The 21,834-nt window shown below is 48.3% G+C and overlaps 2 protein-coding genes across 2 annotated transcripts; both read left to right on the plus strand.

Moving 5' to 3' along the window:
* The first annotated feature begins 607 nt into the window (after positions 1-607).
* MIF (macrophage migration inhibitory factor (glycosylation-inhibiting factor)) lies at positions 608-3,942 on the plus strand. Its single transcript, XM_015409002.1, has 3 exons — positions 608-815; positions 1,214-1,386; positions 3,719-3,942. The coding sequence occupies exons 1-3, from the start codon at positions 708-710 to the stop codon at positions 3,783-3,785; spliced, it is 348 nt and encodes a 115-aa protein (XP_015264488.1). The 5' UTR covers positions 608-707; the 3' UTR covers positions 3,786-3,942.
* A 3,718-nt stretch (positions 3,943-7,660) lies between these two features.
* DDX51 (DEAD-box helicase 51) lies at positions 7,661-21,713 on the plus strand. The gene is made up of 16 exons (XM_015408981.1): positions 7,661-7,697; positions 9,760-10,124; positions 10,816-11,006; positions 11,398-11,548; positions 12,364-12,509; positions 13,410-13,481; positions 14,835-14,941; positions 15,481-15,589; positions 16,747-16,892; positions 17,303-17,495; positions 18,270-18,385; positions 18,479-18,595; positions 19,751-19,852; positions 20,003-20,066; positions 20,417-20,551; positions 21,220-21,713. Exons 1-16 carry the CDS (start codon positions 7,675-7,677, stop codon positions 21,244-21,246), a joined length of 2,064 nt encoding a protein of 687 aa, XP_015264467.1. The 5' UTR covers positions 7,661-7,674; the 3' UTR covers positions 21,247-21,713.
* The last annotated feature ends 121 nt before the right edge of the window (positions 21,714-21,834 follow it).

Here is a 21,834-nt window from a genome sequence, read left to right on the forward strand (position 1 = left end):
TCCTTATTGGAGCTCCACCACAGAGGAGCAGCAGGGGTCCTCCCTGCCTGAGAGTGTTCCAGTACAAACCAGCCTGCTTCAGACTCCAGACTAATGAAACATTAGCAACACTCTCCAGGCAATGCGAAAAAAGAGGTGAGAATAAATATCCAAGCACGGGCAAAATCTTATTGGACTTGAGACATAATCTCATATTAATTATATAAGTATCTAAAGGCTAATTACAGTTCCCCCCAAAATTTCTGTCTCTCTCCTAGGCTCTGGCCTAACAATTAGTATGTAAAGGTAGGATTGGCTGTGAAGATCTCTAGGGCAGAGTTCACGAAGTACCAGAGCAGCGCGACTGCTGCATCTTTTCCCACCTGCTAAATTAATGCCACGTGTGTTGGAGATCAATTTCCGAAATTGCGGCTAAACCAGACTATGGGGGAGGGTCATACATCCCCCTCCCCCGACACCCCCTCACTAAACTCCGGATGTTGTTTGCAGACGTGGGATGATGCCCTTAAGGGAGCGGGGTGCCATTGGTGATGTGCAGCCAGGCACGGACACCCTTCTTGGCGGGGCTGCTTGCAGAGGCGCCGCGTGAGCATAGAACGGGGCAGGGCTGCCGCTGGCCCTTTAAGCGCGCCCCCGCGAGCAGCCTACAAAGCCGAGAGGCGCTCCACTTTCCGCTCACTGGGGCGTTGTTGTGTGCTGCCGCCAAGATGCCGATGCTCGTGATTAACACCAACGTGAGCCGCCAGGCCGTACCTGAGAGCCTGCCCGGGGAGTTGACCCAGCAGCTGGCCAAAGCTACCGGCAAGCCAGCCCAGGTGAGCGAGCGTCGACAAGGGAGCCTGTCTGGCTGGGTTCTCCCGCGCAGTCCTGGCAGGGAGGCCAGCCCCGGGAAAGGAGGAGGAGGAGGGCGGGTAGTGGTACTTTGGCCTCCTAGCGCTGCTTGCATGAATCTCATGTCTCGGAATCGTGAACCGAACAGAGATTGGAGTCATAAATCCACTCTACGGAGGTGCAGGATATTTTCGTAGAGAACTTAAAAAACGTCATTTTCATGTTGCTAATTTGGAGGCGGAGTTAGCGCGGCGTGAGCAAAAGAACAGTTTAGTGCATATCAAGATGGCAATTATTAAGGCTGATCTAAAAATCTGTGTAATTAAGCCAGCCTCGGAACAGAAGCAGCCTGACGATCTGTCCTTGTTCACTTCCTTTTCAGTATATTGCGATCCGCATCGTGACCGACCAGCTAATGACCTTTGGGGGCTCAGGCGAGCCATGTGCCCTGTGTAGCCTACACAGTATCGGCAAGATTGGTGGGCCGCAAAACAAGGCTTACTCGAAGTTACTGTGTGAACTGTTTACTAAATATTTGCAGATACCTGCAGACAGGTGAGATGTGCAGCCCCTTGTATTTATTAATTTATAGTCTTGTCTTATTGAGACTCAAGGCACATTACACAGTGCAAACCAATGCTATTGGAGTAGGATTACAGAAATTTGAAGCAAAAAGTATTAATGTGCAGAAAATGGTATTAGATGAGTAGCAGATGATAGTGGGAGCAGGATCATACATACATTAATGTAATAAGGAAGTTAGATTCAGGTAGGTAGCCCTGTTGGTCTGGTGGTACCTTTTAAGATCAATAAAGTTTTATTCAAGGTATCAGCTTTTGTGTGCAATCACACATCTCCAGATACAGTGAAACAAGACATCCTCAACCCTTACATCTATATATATATAAAAGAAAGTCCCTTCACCGTAAAATCGCTGGACCAAATTCGGGGACAGCGCTCCTACCATGACTTAGATGCTCACTAAGAAGGGAATTTTAGAAATTCGGCCCCTAAGGGGGTCAAAAGGGGTAAATGTGCTCCCCCCGTTGATTTCTATGCGGCTGCCTCCTTGCACCCCCCACTCTCTGATTGGTCAGCTGTGGAGTTCAGTGTTCTGAGGTAAAAAAAGGCCAACAGTTACAGGAGTCTGCAGACAGCTAATAATAGTTGAGGAAATCAGGAATCGCCAAGTACCACCTGTGATGTGCAGTAATGCTGCTGGGCCAGCCTCTTTGATGGCTTCCAACACACTTCCCCCACCTCCTACGCCTAACAGGTGGTTGTCTTGTCAGGTGAAGCAGCAGTTGCTTAAAGCCACGAGGGAGCCCACCCCAGCAGTAACGCCTTAGTGATCCTGCCGGCCCCTCCTTCACAGTGGCTTCTAATACTCCTCCCCCCTCCCTCTTCTACACTAGACAGGCAACTGCCTGTCAGGTGTAGGAGAGGAGGTGGGATGCTTACAGCCGACGGGGAGGTTTGCTCAGCAAGATTGCCTTAGCCCTGCTTCTGGCCCAGCCTCTCCGATGCCTTTAAATACAATCCCCCCACAACACCAGATGGGTGGGTGTCTGTCAGGTGTAGGAGCAGGGTACTTTAATCATCAGGGACACCGCCCCAGCAGGATCACCTTAGCAATGCTGCTGGCCCAGCCTCTCTGATGGCTTCCAACACACTCCCCCCACCTCCTACATCTAACAGGTGGTTGTCTGTCAGGTGCAGCAGCCGTCGCAGGGTGCTTAAAGCCACGAGGGAGCCCGCCCCAGCAGTAACCGCCTTAGTGATCCTGCCAGCCCTGCCTCCACAGTGGCTTCTAATACTCCTCCCCCCTTCCCCTCTTACACTGGACAGGCAGCTGCCAGGAGGAGGCAACTTAGGAATGCAGCAAAAACATTTGCACATAGTACTCCTGCAGGGCACTAAGCTGCGCAGGCCAAATACCAGCAAGATCACCCTGAGGTGCTCAGAATCCAAGAACACAAGTAGAGAGTCCATCACTTTTGTGGAAGGTGGCAGAAATTGACTTAACATACAACTGCTTCTTAAATGGACAGTTCTATGTTGCCTGCTCCAGAGTGAACTCATCAAGCAGCCTGGTGATCCTAGCACCTGAGGGCAGAACCACCAATGTGGTCTACAGAGAGGTCCTTCGGTAGAGGGGGGGGAAAGTACATATGTCTCACTTCATTTTTTACACTACAATCTTCTCCACTAGAATTCCTACAACAAATGTCACATTTCAAACTTCACATCATCGGTATTATAACTGGATTTATGGAACTTAAATACCATAGCGAAGTACGAGTATCAGGCTAGTATAGGTTTAGAGAGGAGTGGGGGTTAGTTGCCATGAAGGACTAGTTAAAGATGCATAAGTAACTGGGGGATTAGAGTTGAGATTGAAGTAAGGCGGTTGATAAAATCTGTGAATAGCAGTAAATTAGCATACAAACATAAGAGTTTAACAGACAGATGTGAGAATAAAGTTTGAGTCCAGTGGCACCTGCAAGTTCAACGAAGTTCAATTCTGGGTATAAGTGAGAGATGAGATAGCATGTGTAGATGTGCAGTCCTTCAGATACATTGTAACAGATTTCCTCAAACGTTTCATATAGGTAGAGAGGGGTAGCTGCCAGGAAGGGCTAATTAAAGATGCATGAGAAACTGAGCAATAAATACAGCTAAGATTGAAATAACAAATATGGTAAGACCTGTGAATAGTGGCAAATTGGAAAACTTTGTTCTGTAATAAGGAAGTATTCTGGATGAAAGGTATTTACCCATTTTTGGTCAAGTTGTCACTCTGTGCGTGAGGGCCAGGCTTGCTAATGTGGATGGGAATGATCTCTAGTGGCCATCGCTTTCATCTGCTCTTGGTTTCTTTTCACAGGGTCTACATCAACTATTACGATATGAATCCTAGTAACGTGGGCTGGAACGGATCCACCTTTGCATAAGGCTCTCCCTATGGGCCTGTTGTGTCCTTCATGCGTCTCAGCCACCGCAGTCAAGCCCACCTCCCTAATGCGAGCTCCTTGCTTGTCCCTTGCGTGCATCATTGTTGTAACATTCCTTCATACCAAAGGAAAAACAATAAAAACCTAGAAGGATGTTGACTTTTGCGGAAATATTTTTTTAGGGCAGCCTTTCCCTGGTCCATAAGGAAGAGGTGAACTTAAAAAAGGTAAAGGTTCCCTTGCTCGAAAGCCAGTCGAATCCGACTCTAGGGTTGCGGTGCTCATCTCCGTTACAAAGCCGAAGAGCCAGCGCTGTCCGAAGACGTTTCCGTGGTCATGTGGCCGGCATGACTAAACACCAAGGCGCACGGAACGCTGTTACCTTCCCACCGAAGTGGTCCCTATTTATCTACTTGCAATTTCTTGCTTTCGAACTGCTAGGTTGGCAGGAGCTGGAACTAGAGACAGGAGCTCACCCTGTCTTGCGGCACCCGGGTCTTGAACCGCTGAACTACTGACCTTCCACAGCCTGCAGTTCAGCGTCTTAACCACTTGAGCCACCGCAGCTCCTACTTAAAGAGGGAATATTATTCTACAACATTTGGGTGGCTAGAATTCCAAGGTTAGCTACAGTGGGCAGTTGAAGGCTAAGCATGAAATAATAATTATTTCCAGCACAGAGACTGGAAGTGTCTAGTTGTGGCTGGATGCCATGTGTTTTAGGAAGCAGTGGTCAGACCCTGCAGTGAGGAGTGCAGACTTCAATTAAGGTTGCAGTCCTAAGCATACTTTACTAGCCTGTGAGCCCTGTTACGTTTAGTAGGGCTTCCTTCTGAGTAAACACACATTGGATTGCATTGTGACTCTGGGGTTGAAATGGGCTTTCTTGGGAACAAGCATGAAGACAGGAGTCGTTCTATATCCCCTTATTCCCTCCCAATGACGGTATTAACGGGGTCATAAACTACAACCCAGTATAATGAGCCAGCCTCAGATCTCCTTAACCAGGTACAGCACACAAACAGGCTTCCTATGTGACTGTCATCTAAAACATAGTTATGCACAGATGCAACTTGCTTGTTTGATGCAGAGTATATTGGCCCATGTCAGACTACCACTCGGGAACTTGCTGGGGCTTTTGTTGTTGTTCAGTCACACAGTTGAGTCCGACTCTTCGCAACCCCATGGACCAGATCACGCCAGGCCTTCCTGTCTTCGTGAGTGCTCCCTTCTCATTTGGTGGCCAAAGTATTTGAGCTTCAGTTTCATTATCTGGCCTTCCAGGGAACAGTCAGGGTTGATTTCTTTTAGGATTGACTGATTTGATCTCCTTGCAGTCCAGGGGGACTCTCAAGAGTCTTCTCCAGCGCCATAGTTCAAAAGAATCTATTCTTCGGCGCTCGGCCTTCCTTATAGTCCAACTCTCGCAGCCATGCATGACTGCTGGGGCTAGAGCAGCCTTTGTTTTCAGTTTTTTAAGTCGTTCATGCCTGTCTTTCTGGTGCAGCAGCTTCTGGTGGCAAAATGATAGCTGTAACTAGGTTTTGGTTCAGTTTTGTCTTTTGATCCTTTGTCAACAGCATTGCTAGAGATTACGAAAGTAGAGAAGAGTTTCCCAAATATCTCTTGTAAACCTATTTAGATGATCTTCAGTATGCTGGGAGGGGGAATACTTGGCTGCTTTAACCACTAATCACTGAGAAGCTATGTTCTGCATATCTATTGAAATACTCTGACAACAATCTGTTTTCCAAGCCAACGTAAACATTTCAGTATTTCACAAACATTTTACCATTTGCCTGACTGGCAAAATGAACAAAAGTTTTGCCTAGCCTCAAGATACTTGTGGTAGTTTATAGCACAATAGCTTTAGCAAATTGCACTGTATGCAAATAGGCTGACATGAAGACTGGGGAACATCTGAAGTTCTGCTCATATTGGTGATTCTCTGCAGTCTTTAGAACTGTGATATATGAGAACTTAACCCAAGTTGGAGGTTTCTTTCCCCCCACATACACATCCATCCTGTTAATCAGCCCACTGTAGGAAACTGGGTGCCCTGGGCTCATTAAAATGAGTATTTAAGCGGGCAGACAGAGGTGGAAGGCAATATAAAGCCCCCTTGTGCATACAGCCAGCCAAGGGTGCCTCTGGTGCCAGTTGCAGTGGCAAACGGCTTAAGAAGCTGGTATGGGACCCTGCTGCAACCAGAGTCTTGTCCTTTCAGTAGAGGCTTAAAGTGAGGAAATGGGTAGCTGAAGCTTTTAATTGCATGAAGACAGATGATATCCCCTTAAGCCGGTAGTGAAGAGAGAGGACTTTCTTTTCCCCTCTGGGCAGATGCTAGGTATTCCTATGTTGTTGCACAGGATTAAAAGCCAAAACAACCTGCCAGTTCAGTTCTCCTGAGAGAGCAAAGCAGGATGGAGGGGAGAGGCTGGATCATGAAAGGCAGAAACTTTTGGCACCATTGGGCAGGTGACATGCTCACTAGAGAGGAGACTATAGCTGTGATTTGGCAATAACCTCTCTTCCCCCCCCCCACCCCAGAAAAGCAAAGAGAGGTTGATACAGTTTCAAAACATGGGCTCATTGTGTGGGGTGCAATTGGGCATAGACTCCCCTCCAAGGAAGAGAAAATATTATCTTACAGCTGCTGTGTGTGGAGATAGGAGAGGGTGGATTGGGGCTGGACATTAAACTATTCCCCATTACAAGTAAGCTGAGAGTGTGTGTATCTTACAAGAACACTGCTGTGTAGTCCAGTTCAGGCTAGACAAAGAATGGCCCCGTTCACATGCCGAATTTGCTGCGGGAGAGCCATGGGTGGTGGGCGGATTATCTGTGCGCGATCACACCCCAACATCTGGGAAGTGGAGCGCACCCGTGGCCAGCCTGTGGCTTACCACCGAAAATGCGTGATAAAAAAGTAGTACCTCCAAAGTACTGGCAAACGGTTTGCCACGGGATACCTCTGGATGCCTGCGGTGTGGTCGTGCTGGTGCGCGGCTTTCCCCTCCGGCCCCTCGTTTACGCGCCGGCTCCGAGGGAAGGACCCGTGGTGTGCCGCCAGCGTGTCTGATGTATAATCGGGGATCAAACTGCGCCGGGGCAATTTGCCACGCCTCCCCCTGCGATATGTGTGAAGGGGCCAACATCCCGCTAAATGAGCCCCCGGATACTTCTCAAGGATTGCAGACTGCAGCACTGGCAGGGAAGATTGGAACCGTCCCAGCTTGCCAGCCTGGGGCTGGATGGACCGGCGCTGAGAGTCGTCCTGGGCTTCCTTCGCGAGCTGAGCAGCCTTGAGGCACTCGAGCTGGGACAGCCATGAACTATGCATGCCTTGGCCCTGGTCCCTCGCGTCCCCGTGGACTGGCTCCCAACTTTGCAAGGGCTACTGGTGCCCCCAAATCCCTCACAAAGCGAAAAATGGGGAAACCCCCCCCCCGACCGAGCATGACAGCAGGGGTTGTTCCTGCAAGCGCACGTGAACCAAAAGAATGAAGGGGCCACGTGGACTAATTTACGATGGGGGGGGGATGCTGGCGAGAATCGATTTCAGGGGATGCGGCGAGCAACAGGAAATCCTTGCGGCCGGTCTCTGCACCTCGTGGCATGCGGTTTTCCTGAAGCTGCATCTTGATGACAGAAACATGGGTCTTCTGTGAAGCTTCGCATGGAGACTCGGGGTTGGTTGGGACATTGCATTTCCCACTTAAATGTTGAGTTTTTGCCCACGCTGTAGTGAGTGTGCGCGCGCTCATACCGTTGAGCCTTTACGGTTGGCGCTCCGGCTGCCACGCGCTTTGAAAGTAAGCTCGAGCTGGCGCGCCGTTGTTTCGTCATCAGGAAGCACCGAGCAGAGAGGAAACTGTTACGGCGTGCGATGGCGCTGTTCCTAGTACAGAGGTAAGAATTTCACCGCCGCTTCAAGTGCGTGGGGATTCCCGGTTGGGGGGCGGTACGCGGCAACCCGTTTGGGAGGCAGGTGTAATCTGGTACGTTTCAGGTCAGCATTCACTCTGAACGTTCTGACCGTGTCAGCAAAAAAAAGGTGGTTGTTGTTGTTCAGTCGCACAGTCGAGTCCGACTCTTCGCGACCCCATGGACCAGCTCCCGCCAGGCCCTCCTGTCCAACCATCTCATCCTTTGCCGTCCCCGTCTTCTTTGACCTTCAATCTTTCCCAGCATCAGGGTCTTCTCCAGTGAGTGCTCCCTTCTCATTTGGTGGCCAAAGTATTTGAGCTTCAGTTTCATTATCTGGCCTTCCAGGGAACAGTCAGGGTTGATTTCTTTGAGGATTGACTGATTTGATCTCCTTGCAGTCCAAGGGACTCTCAAGAGTCTCCTCCAGCACCATAGTTCAAAAGAATCTATTCTTCGGCGCTCGGCCTTCCTTATAGTCCAACTCTCACAGCCATACATGACTACTGGGAATACCATTGCTTTGACCATGCGGACTTTTGTTGGCAGGGTGATGTCTCTACTTTTTATCATGCTGTTTAGGTTCGCCATCACTTTCCTCCCAAGGAAATCTTTTAATTTCATGGCTGCTGTCACAGTCTGCGGTGATCTGGGATCCCAGGAACGTGAAGTCTGTCACTACTTCCACGACTTCCCCTTCTATTTGCCAAGGAGTGATGGGGCCGGATGCCATGATCTTAGTTTTTTTGATGTTGAGCTTCAAGCCCACTTTTGCGCTCTCCTCTTTTACTCTGAGCAAGAGGCTCTTTAGATCCTCTTCACTTTCAGCCATTAGAGTGGTATCATCTGCATATCTGAGGTTGTTGATCTTTTCCCCAGCAATCTTAATTCCCGCTTGTGATTCATCCAGGCCAGCATTTCGCATGATGTACTCTGCATATATATTAAATAAGCAAGGTGACAGTATACATCCTTGTCGTACTCCTTTTCCTATGCTAAACCAATCAGTTGTTCCATATCCGGTTCTAACTGTCGCTTCTTGGCCCTTATACAGGTTTCTCAAGAGACATGTGAGGTGGTCTGGTACTCCCATCTCTTTAAGGACCTGCCATAGTTTGTTGTGATCCACACAGTCAAAGGCTTTAGCATAGTCAATGAAGCAGAAGTAGATGTTTTTCTGGTACTCTCTTGCTTTCTCCATAATCCAGCGAATGTTGGCAATTTGATCTCTAGTTCCTCTACCTCTTCGAAACCCAGCTTGTACTTCTGGCAGTTCTCTATCCACGTACTGTTGAAGCCTAGCTTGTAGGATCTTGAGCATGACCTTGTTAGCGTGTGATATGAGTGCAATTGTGTGATAGTTTGAACATTCCTTGGCATTGCCCTTCTTTGGGATGTAGCTAATAGCTATAGACCTTACCTCCCTGGGGTTTTTTTCCTCATTCCCCTTTGAAGACCTCTTATGATAGGAGCTTGCACTTTATCTTGCGGCAGCAAATTATGTACATTAAGGATGTGTGAAGATGTGCTTTCTTTCACAATTCCTAATCATGTAGCCGATGGATGACCCTGAATTCTGGTATTACATGACACTGCAAAATCTCTGTACCCACACTCTGCATATACAGATAACTTTATGAACTTCTCCCATGTCCCCCCATTTTTTCTATATCAAAAAGCTTAGCTTCTTCTCATAGGGAAAGTACTCTAGCAGTTTTTCTCACTTCTTCCAACTCTACAATATCATCTTGGTTGTGGGGGGGAGACAGGGCAAGCAGAGTAGTATGTAGTTCCTACTGGAGGTTCATAAGGCACTAGAAGCCACAACATTATTATGTTGTATTTTGTGCTGGCAGAATCATATCTGGGTTAGAGTTAGAGGCCTCTTGCTGCATTTGAACTTCACTGCATCCAGAAACTGAAGTTCTTACTTGCAGAAGCTGGAAGGCATCTTTCTACATTATGATGGGACTTTTTTGATTCACAGATGACTTACTTGTTGCAGTGCCATGCTGTAGAACAGCTGTAATCTTTGTGTAATCCACAGGTACACTGGTGATGAAGAGGGTGAGCCAGAAGACCAATCTCAGGTGCTTTTGCAACGGCTGCAGGAAAGGGCAAGAATCCGCCAGCTGCAAAAACAGAAACAGGATCAGCCAATTTCTGCAGAGCTAAGAAGGGCAGAGAATGAAATCTCTGGAGTGAACTCTGAGAAGGAATCAAGGCCGGAGACCAAGAAAAGAAAGAGGAGACCAAGTGATGAATCTCCTTGCACAAAAGACCAAAGAAAGCCAAACAGGCAGCCACAAGCTGTTGAGAAGGAAAGTCCTGATGAGGAAGATGGTTCGAATAGAAGCAGAACTCCAAAGAGCAGAGGGAAGTCCAAAAATCCACCAAGAAAAACTGAAGCAGGTATGTAGGGACAGGCTAAACTTGATTTCAGGGACCAGTGTTTGAGGCCTTGTTAAAATTCCATCGTCATTGTCATTGTACAATGCACTGTCATCTTTGCAGCTGGAGGAGATCACTTTTATGAGGAGCATAGTCTGACTCATGATATTTTATATATTGGTCTTGACTCGCATAAAGAGCATCTTGCAGGAGCAATCTCCTTGTGCAAGCAACACACAAGGTGCTTGAAGCAGACTACCCCTGCTTGGGGTGGTTTCTGCTGCTGTTTGCAGAAGGAATTTCTAAACTACTATGTGAGCAGTGTCATGCTGCACACATAGTAGTTTAGGAATTCCTTCTGCAAACAGCAGCAGAAACCACCCCAAGCAGGGGCAGTCTGCTTCAAGCAGCTGCTGTTGTGTCTTTCATAAGTCCTCTTGTGTGAGCAGCTATTGAGATGAATTAGCCCTAGTTTCCTTCCCTCATTGTAAAGTAGGCAGTCAAAATGGGGTCTCTTTTCTGTCTTTCTCTCTGGAGACCCTCCTGTAGGCATATGGAGGCACATCTTAGGTTCAGCCACCGCCACCCCAATGTTGCCTGTATGGCATGAGGCCCCTGAGATTGCTGCAGAAACCTTTTTCTCTTTGTGCTGTTCCAAATTCAAACAATTTGCCATATTTATGTATTTTTTACCAAAATGTTGGCCAACCAGGAAGTGATGATAGCTTGGAGAGTCATCTGGACAACAGCTGTGCAGCAGCAGGAGAGAGAGAGGATAGCTGTACACCTACAGAGAAAGATGCCCAAAGAAGAGAGGAGCAGAAGACACTGAATCGAAAGGGAACACCCCTCCCTTCTCCCGTGATTGTCCTCGGCACTTCAGATCAAAAGGCTGTGCAGAAGGTAACTCACTGGCTGGAGCTGATTGCAAGTGTTCTTTATACCATAATGTTTAAGATATGTATGGAAGCAAACTGACTGAAGTGAAGATCAGGGTGCTGGGATGACTGTTTGTTAAAGCCTTGACTTAACTGTCTTCTAAGCCAATGACTCACATTTCTACTTTATTTCCTGAGTCAGCACCAAATTTTGGGCAGGAGGGGAGGATCCTTAAAACGCATATTGAAAAGCAAATTTTCTACTGGGAGGTTTGGAGGGGCATTTTGTCTTCGAGACAACTACCGAGCATGCTTTGTGGTCTGTTGCCCACAGTAGCTGACAAATGGGCACAGCTACACATGTGCTTCCTTGGGTCGGGGCCACAGTTTCAGTGTTCTGCCCATGTGACTTGCAGGTGCAGCCTTATTTGCCACAGTGGCTTGCTCAGCCCAAGCTAGTCCAGAAAAGGATCAAAGAGAACCGTGTCCCACTCCAGGACATTCCAGAAATCCACCCCAAATTGAGGAAGAAACTGCAAGCAAATGGAATAGAATATTTGTTTCCAGGTACCTTAACCAGGTGGATGATCTCTTGTAACAAGAACAGCTTATTTTATTTCATACTCTGTCCGTGGTGTTTCCAAGCTGCATTTAGTAGATGGCCAAAGTCTGGGAGATAGGTGACACAGCTTGTTGCAGTCATGGCTCTGTGGCTGCTCCACACCACGCCGTGCTTTGGCACAGCCCCAGTCATCCAGCCACTTGCTGCCACTCGCGGGGCGATCAGGACAAGTCTCCAGCAGCCGACTCTCTATAGGAGAGTTGGTGGGGTTTTGGAAAACCAGAGCACCCCCCTAAAGGCACAGAGTGTCGGTGATTCTCAGGAGCTCGCCTGAGTCTCAACTGCCTTGCTCCGCCATAACCCGGAAGCTCCTAGAGCAGACTCTCTCCAGTATGAGCTGGGGGAAAAGGGGTTGATACTTTTTGGTTGCTGGGCAATGGGCCTCTTTCAGAAGTAAATGGGGCCTTTTCTGTGTGGGCTGGCATTTGGTCATCAGGTCATAGGAAAAGGTGTTAATGTCTCTTCCAAGATTTTAATTGAACGAGGGCTGTTTCATTTAATTTGTTGAACATTTTGGGGCTGGGCTAGAAATGTAATTAAATACTTGACTGTAGCACTGGATCTGAGTATATCTTCCTCTGGAACATGTCTGTTCTGCGGTTGGCTATGAAGGGGAATTAGGGCAGTTGAACCCATTTGTGTGTTGGGGTGAGAGGTCTGTCTGAGGCGCTTGGTTGGGGTAGTCAGTGGATGACCTACAAGACCTTCTGCCAGAAAAGTAACCCTGTCCTAGTTTATGACTCTGTCTCTGTCTTTTCAGTTCAGGCACAGGTGATTCCAGCCATTTTGGAGAGTGCATCTGGTGGGTTTTTGTTCACGAGAAATGGTTACCAGCCGAGTGATATTTGTGTCTCAGCCCCTACAGGCAGTGGTAAAACACTAGCCTTTGTCATCCCTGTAGTACAGGTGAGCTTTGGCTAGAGCAGGCAGCTGCTGGGCTGTAGGCCTGTGTGTGTCCTTGCACCTGTTATGTGTTTTCCAAAGAATTACTTTTACTGGCAGGTTCAAGTTCTGTGGCTTTTGTAAAGCCAGCTCGGTTCAAGTTCTGTGGCTTTGGTCATAGTGTGCAAGTATGTCACAAGTTCAACCAGCATTAGGCCTTCTCTCCATCGTCTCGTGTATCTGGTTCTGCCAAGCAGTCTCAGTGTGGTTGTAGAAAGTGTGTTCTTCACATTTGGAATGGCACCGGCCTAGTGGAACGCCCTCCCAAGTGAGATCCAGCCCCTGCGGGGTTTAACACAGTTCCACAGGGTCTGTAAAACAGATGTTCTGCCAGGCCTATGGTTGAGGCGGCGGAAGTTCGTCTGGATTGGCCTCCCCCTGCTCTGTCATGCTTTGTTATGTTCCATCTTGTTTTATCATTTCGTCCACTCACTTGCCTCAGTATTAGTTAACATCTACTGTTGCATACGTGTAGAGCCTGTGGGAGTGGATGCATTAATTTGTATTACTGACTGCCATTTTATTGTTTAATAGCTGATTGATGTGTATAGTGTTTTAGAGATTATTTTCAATTTAGATTAATAGTTGTTGCTGTATTTTTGTATCTACATTGTTATAACCCACCCTGAGCCTTGCTGTGCACGGGTTGGAGGGCTAGAAATCAAATAAATATATAAATGAATTCAGATCCCCTGAAGAGTGGGCTGTTGAACTTGGGGAGTGCAGTATGAAAAACACTTAAGGCAACAAACTAAGACCATTTTGAAGGGGGGGTGTTTGTTGCTTGCTTTTATGTATGTATTTGAGCAGACTGAGAACAAGAACCTGCCAGCTGTTCCTAATATTTTGACTCTGTCTTGGCAGGCCCTGTTAGAACGAGTGGTTTGCCAGGTGCGAGCCTTGGCAGTCTTGCCCACCAAAGAGCTAGCACAGCAGGTAAGCTCCTGAATCCTTCTGTCCCCTGCCCTGAATCCATCCTATCCAATAAAATGGGGTTTTCCAACACACCTCTTGGTGAAAGTGCTGCAGGTCATTGTGTGTGATTTGGAAGTTGGGGACCCTTAGTCTCCCACTCAAATGTATGGCTGACCTGACTGACAACCAAGGTCTCCTTTGGAAGGGGCTCTCCCATGTGAGAAGTGGGGTGGTCCCATCTAGCTACAGGTACCATGTTTTCTGGGTGCAGTTCCCAGGAAACATGTCATTCTGCCCTCCATGCCTGCCCCCTACTCTGTCCACCCACAGACCACTGTCTTTAGGGCCATTCTCAACATCTGGATCCTCCCCACTTCCTGGCACGCTGGACCCTCTGCATCCCTGAGGGAATGCCATCCCCACCCATAGTGGCAGCTACAGCCAACCAGCCTCTCCTGACAGTGTTAGTCCAGGCCAAATCTGGCCCACAGTCTTTCTCTGCTTTGCTGTTTCGTCAGTCTGGGCTTGCAGGTGGATTGTCAAGCTCCCCTCGCCCCGGTTAAATCACTCCCTTCTTCCAGTCCTTCCATGCCACTGCCTGGTTGGGAGGATGCAAACAGCAACCCTCCCCACCACAGTCTCTTTAAAGACCCTTCAAAGAATAATCAAAGTTGCCTTCGCCTTGGAATGGCAAGAGCGTTAACTCTCGAGAGCTCGTGCCCCAAAAATCTTGTTGATCTCTAAGGTACCGCTGGACTTGAAGCTAGCTGTTCTACTGTAGACCAGTATGGCTACCCTCTGAAACTATCTCCCAAAGCTGTACTACTTGTGCATATTGCCTTTGGGAATAATGAGCCACTCCAGTACCTGTCTCATGCACGGATATTGCTTATCTGACTGGGTTTTAACCCCTGTGACTATGCACTCACATTGTTTTTTTCCTGTTGCTGCTGCCTCAATGATCCAAAAGTGCAGTTAAAGCGGCCGCTGAGGACAGGGATTGCTCAGTCTTGCTCTAGTGGTGTAGTGGTTAAGAGTGGTGTACTCTAATCTGGAGAACCGGGTTTGATTCCCCACTCCTCCACATAAAGCCAGCTGGGTGACCTTGGGTCAGTCACAGTTCTCTCAGAGCTGTTCTCTCAAGAGCAGTCCTTGAAAGAGCTCTCTCACCCCCACCTACCTCACAGGGTGTCTGTTGTGGGGAGAGGAAGGGAAGGAGATTCTAAGCCACTCTGAGACTCTGAGTGAAGGGGTGTGTGTATAAATCCAATCTCTTCTTCGTCAAGCCAGGGGGGTGACTGAGCCAGGGGTGACTGTTCTACAGGCCTGTTCTCGCCTTTCCCCCTCCTCCTTCTTATTCAATCCTTTCCCTAGGTGAGTAAAGTATTCAACATTTACACGGATGGAATGGGATTGAAAGTCGTCCAACTGACCGGGCAGAAGTCTTTTGCGAAGGAGCAAGAGTCTCTTGCTGAGGAAACGTAAGTTTCATTCTCACCTTGGTGTCATTTGTGTATAACTTTGTTGGGTTGGCTCATTGGTCGAACGGATGGTGGTCTTAAAACCACCTGAGCAACAGGCTCAGAGGAGAGCTCACCTGACTGTGCTCCTCTCAGTCACTCCAGCCGGGGTTCCTGGTGTGGTGGTTGCCTTCCCTGATTATGGAATCCAGTATTTGGCTCAGAATGGTATTCTGGACATTGTGTTTCAAAAAACTCAGAAAGGAAACCCAAGCATTAGCTCCCATGGGTGTGTGGGAACTGTTCTTGCAGTGACTTGTGGGATATAGTGAATTAATGATCCCAATCCAAAATGAACAGACTCTTGGCCTGGAATTCCACAATGGCTGTGGTTGGTCCTGAGGAGTCCTGGCTAGATGGGTGTCAAAGCCTTCAGAGTTAAGAGAGGGCTCCGTAGCATTTCCTGTCATTGACTGTCCAATACCTGCCTGTGTGTGCATACACACACAGTGGTGACAGTTACATCCCATAGAAAACTCTCATATACTGGCATTTCTCAGGTTCACGGGATTCCGCAGTCTGGCAGACATTGTTGTAGCCACCCCCGGGCACTTGGTGGACCATCTTCAGCACAGTCCTCAGTTCAGCCTGAGAGAACTTCGTTTTCTGGTGAGTGGCAAATGTCCCTGTCTGAACCCACTGGACATGTTTGCCATTTGTAGCAAGCACCTGGCTGTTATGGGTCACTGTATTTCTTTCTGGCAGTTACACTGTGGACATGGTTGGGCCCACACCATTCCTTCATGCAGCTTTCAAGCCCTCCTTACCTGCCAAGCATCAGGAAATAACCTTGCACTATTGGTTTTAAATAATTTTATGCCAATAAAGGTTAACTTGAACTTAGCTTTAAATAATTTTCAAGGGATCCCATTCCTGTAGCTGCTGAAAGGCAACAAAATAAAAATACTTTTTTAGTTTTTGTTCATGTACTTGAAATGCAAAACAAAAGCCACAGAACAGTCCATAATTATAAAAGCAGTGGAATGAAAAGAATATTGAAAAGCAGTTTAAAAGCAGCGGGGGGGGTGCTCAGGGCCAGGGAGCCCGACAGCTGTGAGGCACACCCCAAGACCCTCTTTCCATATATCTTTGCTGTATGAAGTTAGGATGATGGGGACTGTTTTGGGTTTCACACTTCAAGAAGTCATTCCAGAGTTCTTTGCCTGTAAAAGGTGCAATCAGAAGAACGGTTCTCTTCTTCAAACATCCTCCGACATTTGCACTGCAGCAGAGGTGGTGCCATCCTCCAGAGGTCTCAATCTGTCTGCCTGCAAACAAAAGTCATGTTTGCACTACTTTGGGGCTGGTTTGGGAGGCTGTGTGGGGATTGTGTGAGTGAGGTGCACAGAGGCCACAACTGACGAAGAGTTGGATTTATACCCTGCCCCTCACTTGGAGTCTTAGAGCGGCTTGCAATCTCCTTCCCTTCCTCTCCCCCACAACAGACACCTGTGAGATAGGTGGGGCTGAGAGAGCTCTGAGAGAACTGTGACTTACGCAGGGTCACCCAGCTGGCTGCATGTGGAGGAGTGGGGAGTCAAACCTGGTTCTCCAGATTAGAGTCCGCTGCTGTTAACCACAACACCACACTGGCTCTGTGTTGAACACTTAGGTCCCCATGATTCAACTGGGAACATTATGGGCTTTCTTAACTCTCTCCTGTAGTGTGTGCTTTTATAAGCCCCTGCATGGTTATAGCATGGCTGCATATCCATTCAGTGTGTCAATAAGAGTTTTTTCTTTTGCTCAATTGTACATGAGGGTAGATCATTGATGAAGCAGACCGCATGATTGACAACATGCACCAGGACTGGCTAGCCCAGGTTGTGAAGGCTGTGTATGGACCTGATGAAGGCACCGGACCTTGTCACCTGTTCAGGAGGGCACCGCAGGACCCTATCACAGCGGCCAGGTGAGTGAGCCAGCAGGGACTCGGACAGAGGCATGGAAAGGTGGTTAACTGACAGCCAGAGGAGGCAGAGGGTCAAAAAATTAGGGTGCCATGGCAAAAGCACAGGAGGCAGAGCAGTGGAGATCATATCTCCTCACTCTTGGAGGTTCAGTCGGCCTCTTTTGGAACTTAAACTTTAAAACTTCCATGGTCGTCAGTTTCTGCTAAAGGTTCAAAGCCTGAGCTGGTTCTAGGATGCCCCCATGGACAGGCTGGGACCTGAAGACTGTCCCGTGGATTTCAAACCCCTGGCATGTAGCTGCATGCCCCGAGAATGGAACAGGCCTGGGAAAGGGCTGAGCAAAGAGGGCCAAAGGCAGGAGATGCTACAGAGCTCCTTTGCAGGAAGGGAATGCCTTCTGTCTTTCCAGAGCCTTCTTCCCTCAGTTCCCTCTGCAAAAGCTCCTCTTTTCAGCCACGCTGAGCAAGGATCCAGAGAAGCTGCAGCAACTGGGCCTCTATAAGCCTTGCCTCTTTACTTCTGTCTACTCCAAGACGCAGCCTGGTGGCACTGCAGTGCAGCAGGAGACTGAGAAGAATTACACCCTCCCCGAGGGGCTCTCGGTAAGAAATGTGGCTTTTATCACCATGGTGATACACGTGATTGGCGCAAAGTCTGGTACCTCCTCTGACCGAAGAAGTGGCAGCACATTTGGGGAAAGCCCAAGTCTGCTAGCTGGACGTGTGTGTATGTGTGACATGGGTCTTTTACAGGAAGGCGATGACCAGGGTCCCGAAGATATAAATAGAGGTCCATACTTCAGCCAGGTCCCTGGAACTTCAGGGCATGGGCCAGGCAAGGGCAAAAGTCCTTGTTAACAGCAGAGGGGCTTGGCTTGGGAAGCTATTAACGCAACAGTTCAGAAAACAAGGCAAGAGAGTCAGCAAATGTTTGGTGGCTTCCCAGGCCAACTGATTACACTATCTGTATGTGTTCAGTGTTCTGTGGTTATTTCCTGGGATGCTGGTTTTGGGATTGAGCCTCTGTGATTTCTGGGTGGAGATCTTGTGGACCAAACACACCACCAGCTTTTTGAAATGAATAGAAACATTTTCAGAAATAAGAGCCATGACTCCTACATCAGTAACTTGTACTTAAGATATTAAAACCTGAAACCTTGAAGTGGAACAGAAGTTCATATCGCTGGTGGCAAAAATGCACTGAGTGGTTTTTTAAATTGGCATTTGAAAATTAGATTCTTTTAATGGTGACCATGAATGCCATCCAGTTGAGGAGCATGAGCATGATGCCCCGATCCTGCCAAGGGAAACCAGAGCTCTGTGGGCAGTGGCTGTTTGTTCTTGTTTCCAGTGGCTGTTTGTTCTTGTTTCCTGTAGCAATATTATGTGCCCTGCAGCCTGCAATCCAAGCCGCTGCTCCTTCTGCATTTTCTGCTGAGAATGAAGTTCAGCCGAGTGCTGTGTTTCACAAACAGCAAAGAAACTTCCCACAGGTGAGTACTGAGCTTGACACTTTGCTAGGCTGGCTTGCATCTTGGCTAAGCCAGCCAGAGAGTATCTCTCTCTTTCTCTCACCCTTTCCCCAGGTTGTTCCTGCTAGTTCGAGCCTTTGGTGGTGTGAATGTGGCAGAGTTTTCTTCCCGGCTGAGTCCAGCAGAGAGAAAACGGACCCTGAAGGAGTTTGAACAAGGGAAGATCCAGCTGTGAGTGTCCACTGAAAGCTTGAGAGTGGAGCTGTTCCATGCCACAAAACTGCAAAACTGTCCATTAATTGCAGAGTGTGGGTGGGTTTGTTTTTATCTGTCTCTTTCTCCAAGGAGTTGAGCACTGCAAACAAGCTTAGATGCACCAATCCCTACATCACACTGGTTCTTCAGTTATCAACAGACTTGAGGGAGGGAGGTTGTGTTGCACCCTCCAAGTTTGCATTAGGAAGTTCCTGGTCTTTTGTAAACCTTGCATCAGCCTTGCCTCTGTTTCTAAATATGAAAAGTCATTGCTGCTAATCTATGCAGGTGTCTGGGAGGGCTGAACCTCCGCTCTGTATGGTGATGGTCTGACATGGTTAGAGATGTCCTGACCTGGATAGCCCTGGCTAGTCCAATCTCCCCAGATCTCAGAAGCTGAGTCGGCTCTGGTCAGTACTTGGATGGGAGACCACCAAAGAAGTCCAGGGTCGCTGCGCAGAGGCATACAATGGCAAACCAACTGTGAATGTCTCTGGAGTTGCCATAAGTCAGTTGTGACCTGACAACAACAAACAAAAAAGATCTTTCGAAATCACAATATTAATAATAACATGGTGGCGGTAGAAAGTGCTGTCAAGTTATAGCTGACTTATGGTGACCCAGTAGGGTTTTCAAGGCACAAGACATTCACAGGGGGTTTGCCATTGCCTGACTCTCGCGTCATGACCCCGGTATTCCTTGGAGGTCTCCCTTTCAAATTCTGACCAGGGCTGACCCTGCTTAGCTTTCTAGATCTGAGAGGACCAGGCTAGCCTGGGCTATCCAGGCCAGGGATAATAATAGCACAATCTGCACACAGCAGTGAATTAATTGTTCAAATAATTCACCTTGGCATGCAGAAGGTTCCAGGTTCAGTCCCCTGGCATCGCCAGTTAAAAGGACCAGGCAGTAGGTGATGTGAAAAATCTCCGCCTGAGACCCTGGAGAGCCGTTGCCAGTCTGAGTAGACGGTGCTGACCTTGGGGGACCGATTGTCTGATTCAGTGTAAGGCAGCTACATGTGTTCGTGTGAGATCTGTAGATTGGCAATCATACCCAGATACCCAGATCTACTGTGTTACTGTTTGGGCTGTGGCAAGGCAAGCACTTAGTATCTTTCTTTTCAAACAGCTTAATCAGCACGGATGCCACCGCTCGAGGAATTGACATCGAAGGAGTGAAATGTGTAATCAGCTACGATGCCCCTCAGTTTATCAGGAGCTACATTCACCGGTAATGTCTCCCAAGAAAAAGGTTTTTCCCCCAAAAGGTTTGGATTTGTTTGCTCCTGAGAGCTTGAAATCAGCGATGCATCACTTACTGCAGTGTAGGCTGACCAGAACTGCTGGTGAAGTGGGTCATTCTTCTGCTGTCTTCTTTCAGGGTGGGCAGAACAGCTCGTGCTGGAAGAGCCGGCCTGGCCTTCACCATGCTGCTGAAAGTGCAGGTATGTTGTCTGCTGGTTTCTCCCCAAACTTTGCACCTGGTATCAACTGTGTTGGCTGCAGAGGCAAGTTTCTTGCTTGCTCTGCTTCCAAGAAGAGTTTCAGATGTCCTCGCAAGACTTGGGGTAGCAACATCCCTGAAAAGGGAACCTGCAGGGTTTATGGTGGGTACAGGACAGAAGATGTGATTCCTGTATGCCTCACTCAGTTGCAGGGCATTTTCTAAGACCCCTTTAGTGTCTCGGGAAGGGGGTCTCCTTGTCCAGGAACACAAATTCCTCAAGATGCTAAAAGAATTTAAAAAAAAGAAGGAAAAAAAAGATGCTAAAAGAAGCCCTCTCTCCTTGTCCAGGAACACAAATTCCTCAAGATGCTAAAAGAAGCCGGCCTTCCTGAGTTGGAACAGCAGCCAGTGAAGAGCGAGACCCTCAAGCCTCTCCTCCAGCAGTATGAGGAAGCCCTGGCTGAACTTCAGAGTGTTGTCAAGGTACCGCTGGCTTCTGGGAGGGGACCTCAGCTGTGGACAAAGGGAGGAGCCTGTCACTTGGGAGTCACCGGCAGAAGCAACAGAAGTGGAAGAAACAGCCAGGCATAGCTGAGAGCTAAAGGCCAGGCCTCAAGGCCACTGTATGGGGTAGCCTTGGCAATTTTAGAGAGCACCAGGCCTGCACTGAGTGAGTGTGGTGTGTCTGCGCTCACAGGCAGAAGACGGGGCTGAGGGACAGTGTAGCAGTCAGAACTGGAAGAAAAGTGATGGTGGATTTCTGAATATGTGGAATTGCTGCAGGTGGAAAGCTTCCACCAGCAGGCTGAGAAGTCTGGGCCTTGCTCTGTGTTCCAAGGTAGCGGGGATCGAGGCTGGAGATTGGCAGGAGAATCAGGATGGTGTGGTGCACTGCCATGTTGTACTAAGACTGGTGGGTGGCCATGAAGCTTGCTGTACATCCTTGAGCAGTCATTTAACTCTCTAATTTGCTGTAGTGGCAGTAAAGTTGGGGGTTGGGTGGGGAATAAAATATTGATAAAATAAGTTAATATAAAATATGAAGTGCCACTGGCTAACTTTGATTCCCTTCATGAAACTGTTCCAAAAAGTTGCTTACTCAAGCCCTCTGAGAACATTAGTCAGGCTTGACTGCTTCTTTGTCTCCACAGGAGGAGCAAGCCATGAAGCGATTCTGAGCAGCCAAGGGAACGGGTGCTGTGTGCTTCGCTGGTGTGAAAAACAAGCAGGGACTGGAGGATTTTGTGATCACAGGCGGGGCCCTGGCCTCAGGAGTGGTAGCATTTGAAAGCAGATACCATTACCAGCTCCCTGGAGAATGGAGAAGTGAAAGAGGAACATCCTGTTCATCTAAAACTTGAGCAGAATGAGCTGCCAGTCTCCCTTAATTCTTAAGTTGCTGTTCTCAGTCTTAGAAGACCAGCAGGACGTTTTTAGACAAGAGGCTCTTTCCCAGTGGGGCTTTAACCCAGCCTGATTGAAACAGCAGAGTCTCCAGCCTGTTCCTGAGAGTGGACTGACTCCTGTTCAGCCTTCCTGACCGAGTGGGAGCTCCTGCATTGCCTTGTCTTCTTACCACGATATCTTATGTCCGGTTGTGCTTCCAGCAGTGACTACTGGTGCTCCACATGAAGTGCACTTTCAATGCGGGAAATGTTATTTAAATAAATATTGCCTTATGTTTCTTGGTGTGAGCAAGATTTTTCCCTTGGAGAATTTGTGTTTGTGAATGAGATGGTTAATGGGTGTACTTAAAACAAACTTGG

This window comes from Gekko japonicus, unplaced genomic scaffold, assembly GCF_001447785.1.
Source record: "Gekko japonicus isolate JY-2015 unplaced genomic scaffold, Gekko_japonicus_V1.1 scaffold19, whole genome shotgun sequence".
Taxonomy (NCBI): Eukaryota; Metazoa; Chordata; class Lepidosauria; order Squamata; family Gekkonidae; genus Gekko; species Gekko japonicus.

Excerpts from the sequence above, each read along its gene's own strand:
- MIF (XM_015409002.1), top strand. The coding sequence starts at position 708 with ATGCCGATGCTCGTGATTAACACCAACGTGAGCCGCCAGGCCGTACCT. Across the intron at positions 816-1,213 it reads CTACCGGCAAGCCAGCCCAG|TATATTGCGATCCGCATCGT; the intron begins GTGAGCGAGCGT and ends CTTCCTTTTCAG. Across the intron at positions 1,387-3,718 it reads TTGCAGATACCTGCAGACAG|GGTCTACATCAACTATTACG; the intron begins GTGAGATGTGCA and ends TTCTTTTCACAG.
- DDX51 (XM_015408981.1), top strand. The coding sequence starts at position 7,675 with ATGGCGCTGTTCCTAGTACAGAG. Across the intron at positions 16,893-17,302 it reads GACCCTATCACAGCGGCCAG|AGCCTTCTTCCCTCAGTTCC; the intron begins GTGAGTGAGCCA and ends CTGTCTTTCCAG. Across the intron at positions 18,596-19,750 it reads GAACAAGGGAAGATCCAGCT|CTTAATCAGCACGGATGCCA; the intron begins GTGAGTGTCCAC and ends CTTTTCAAACAG.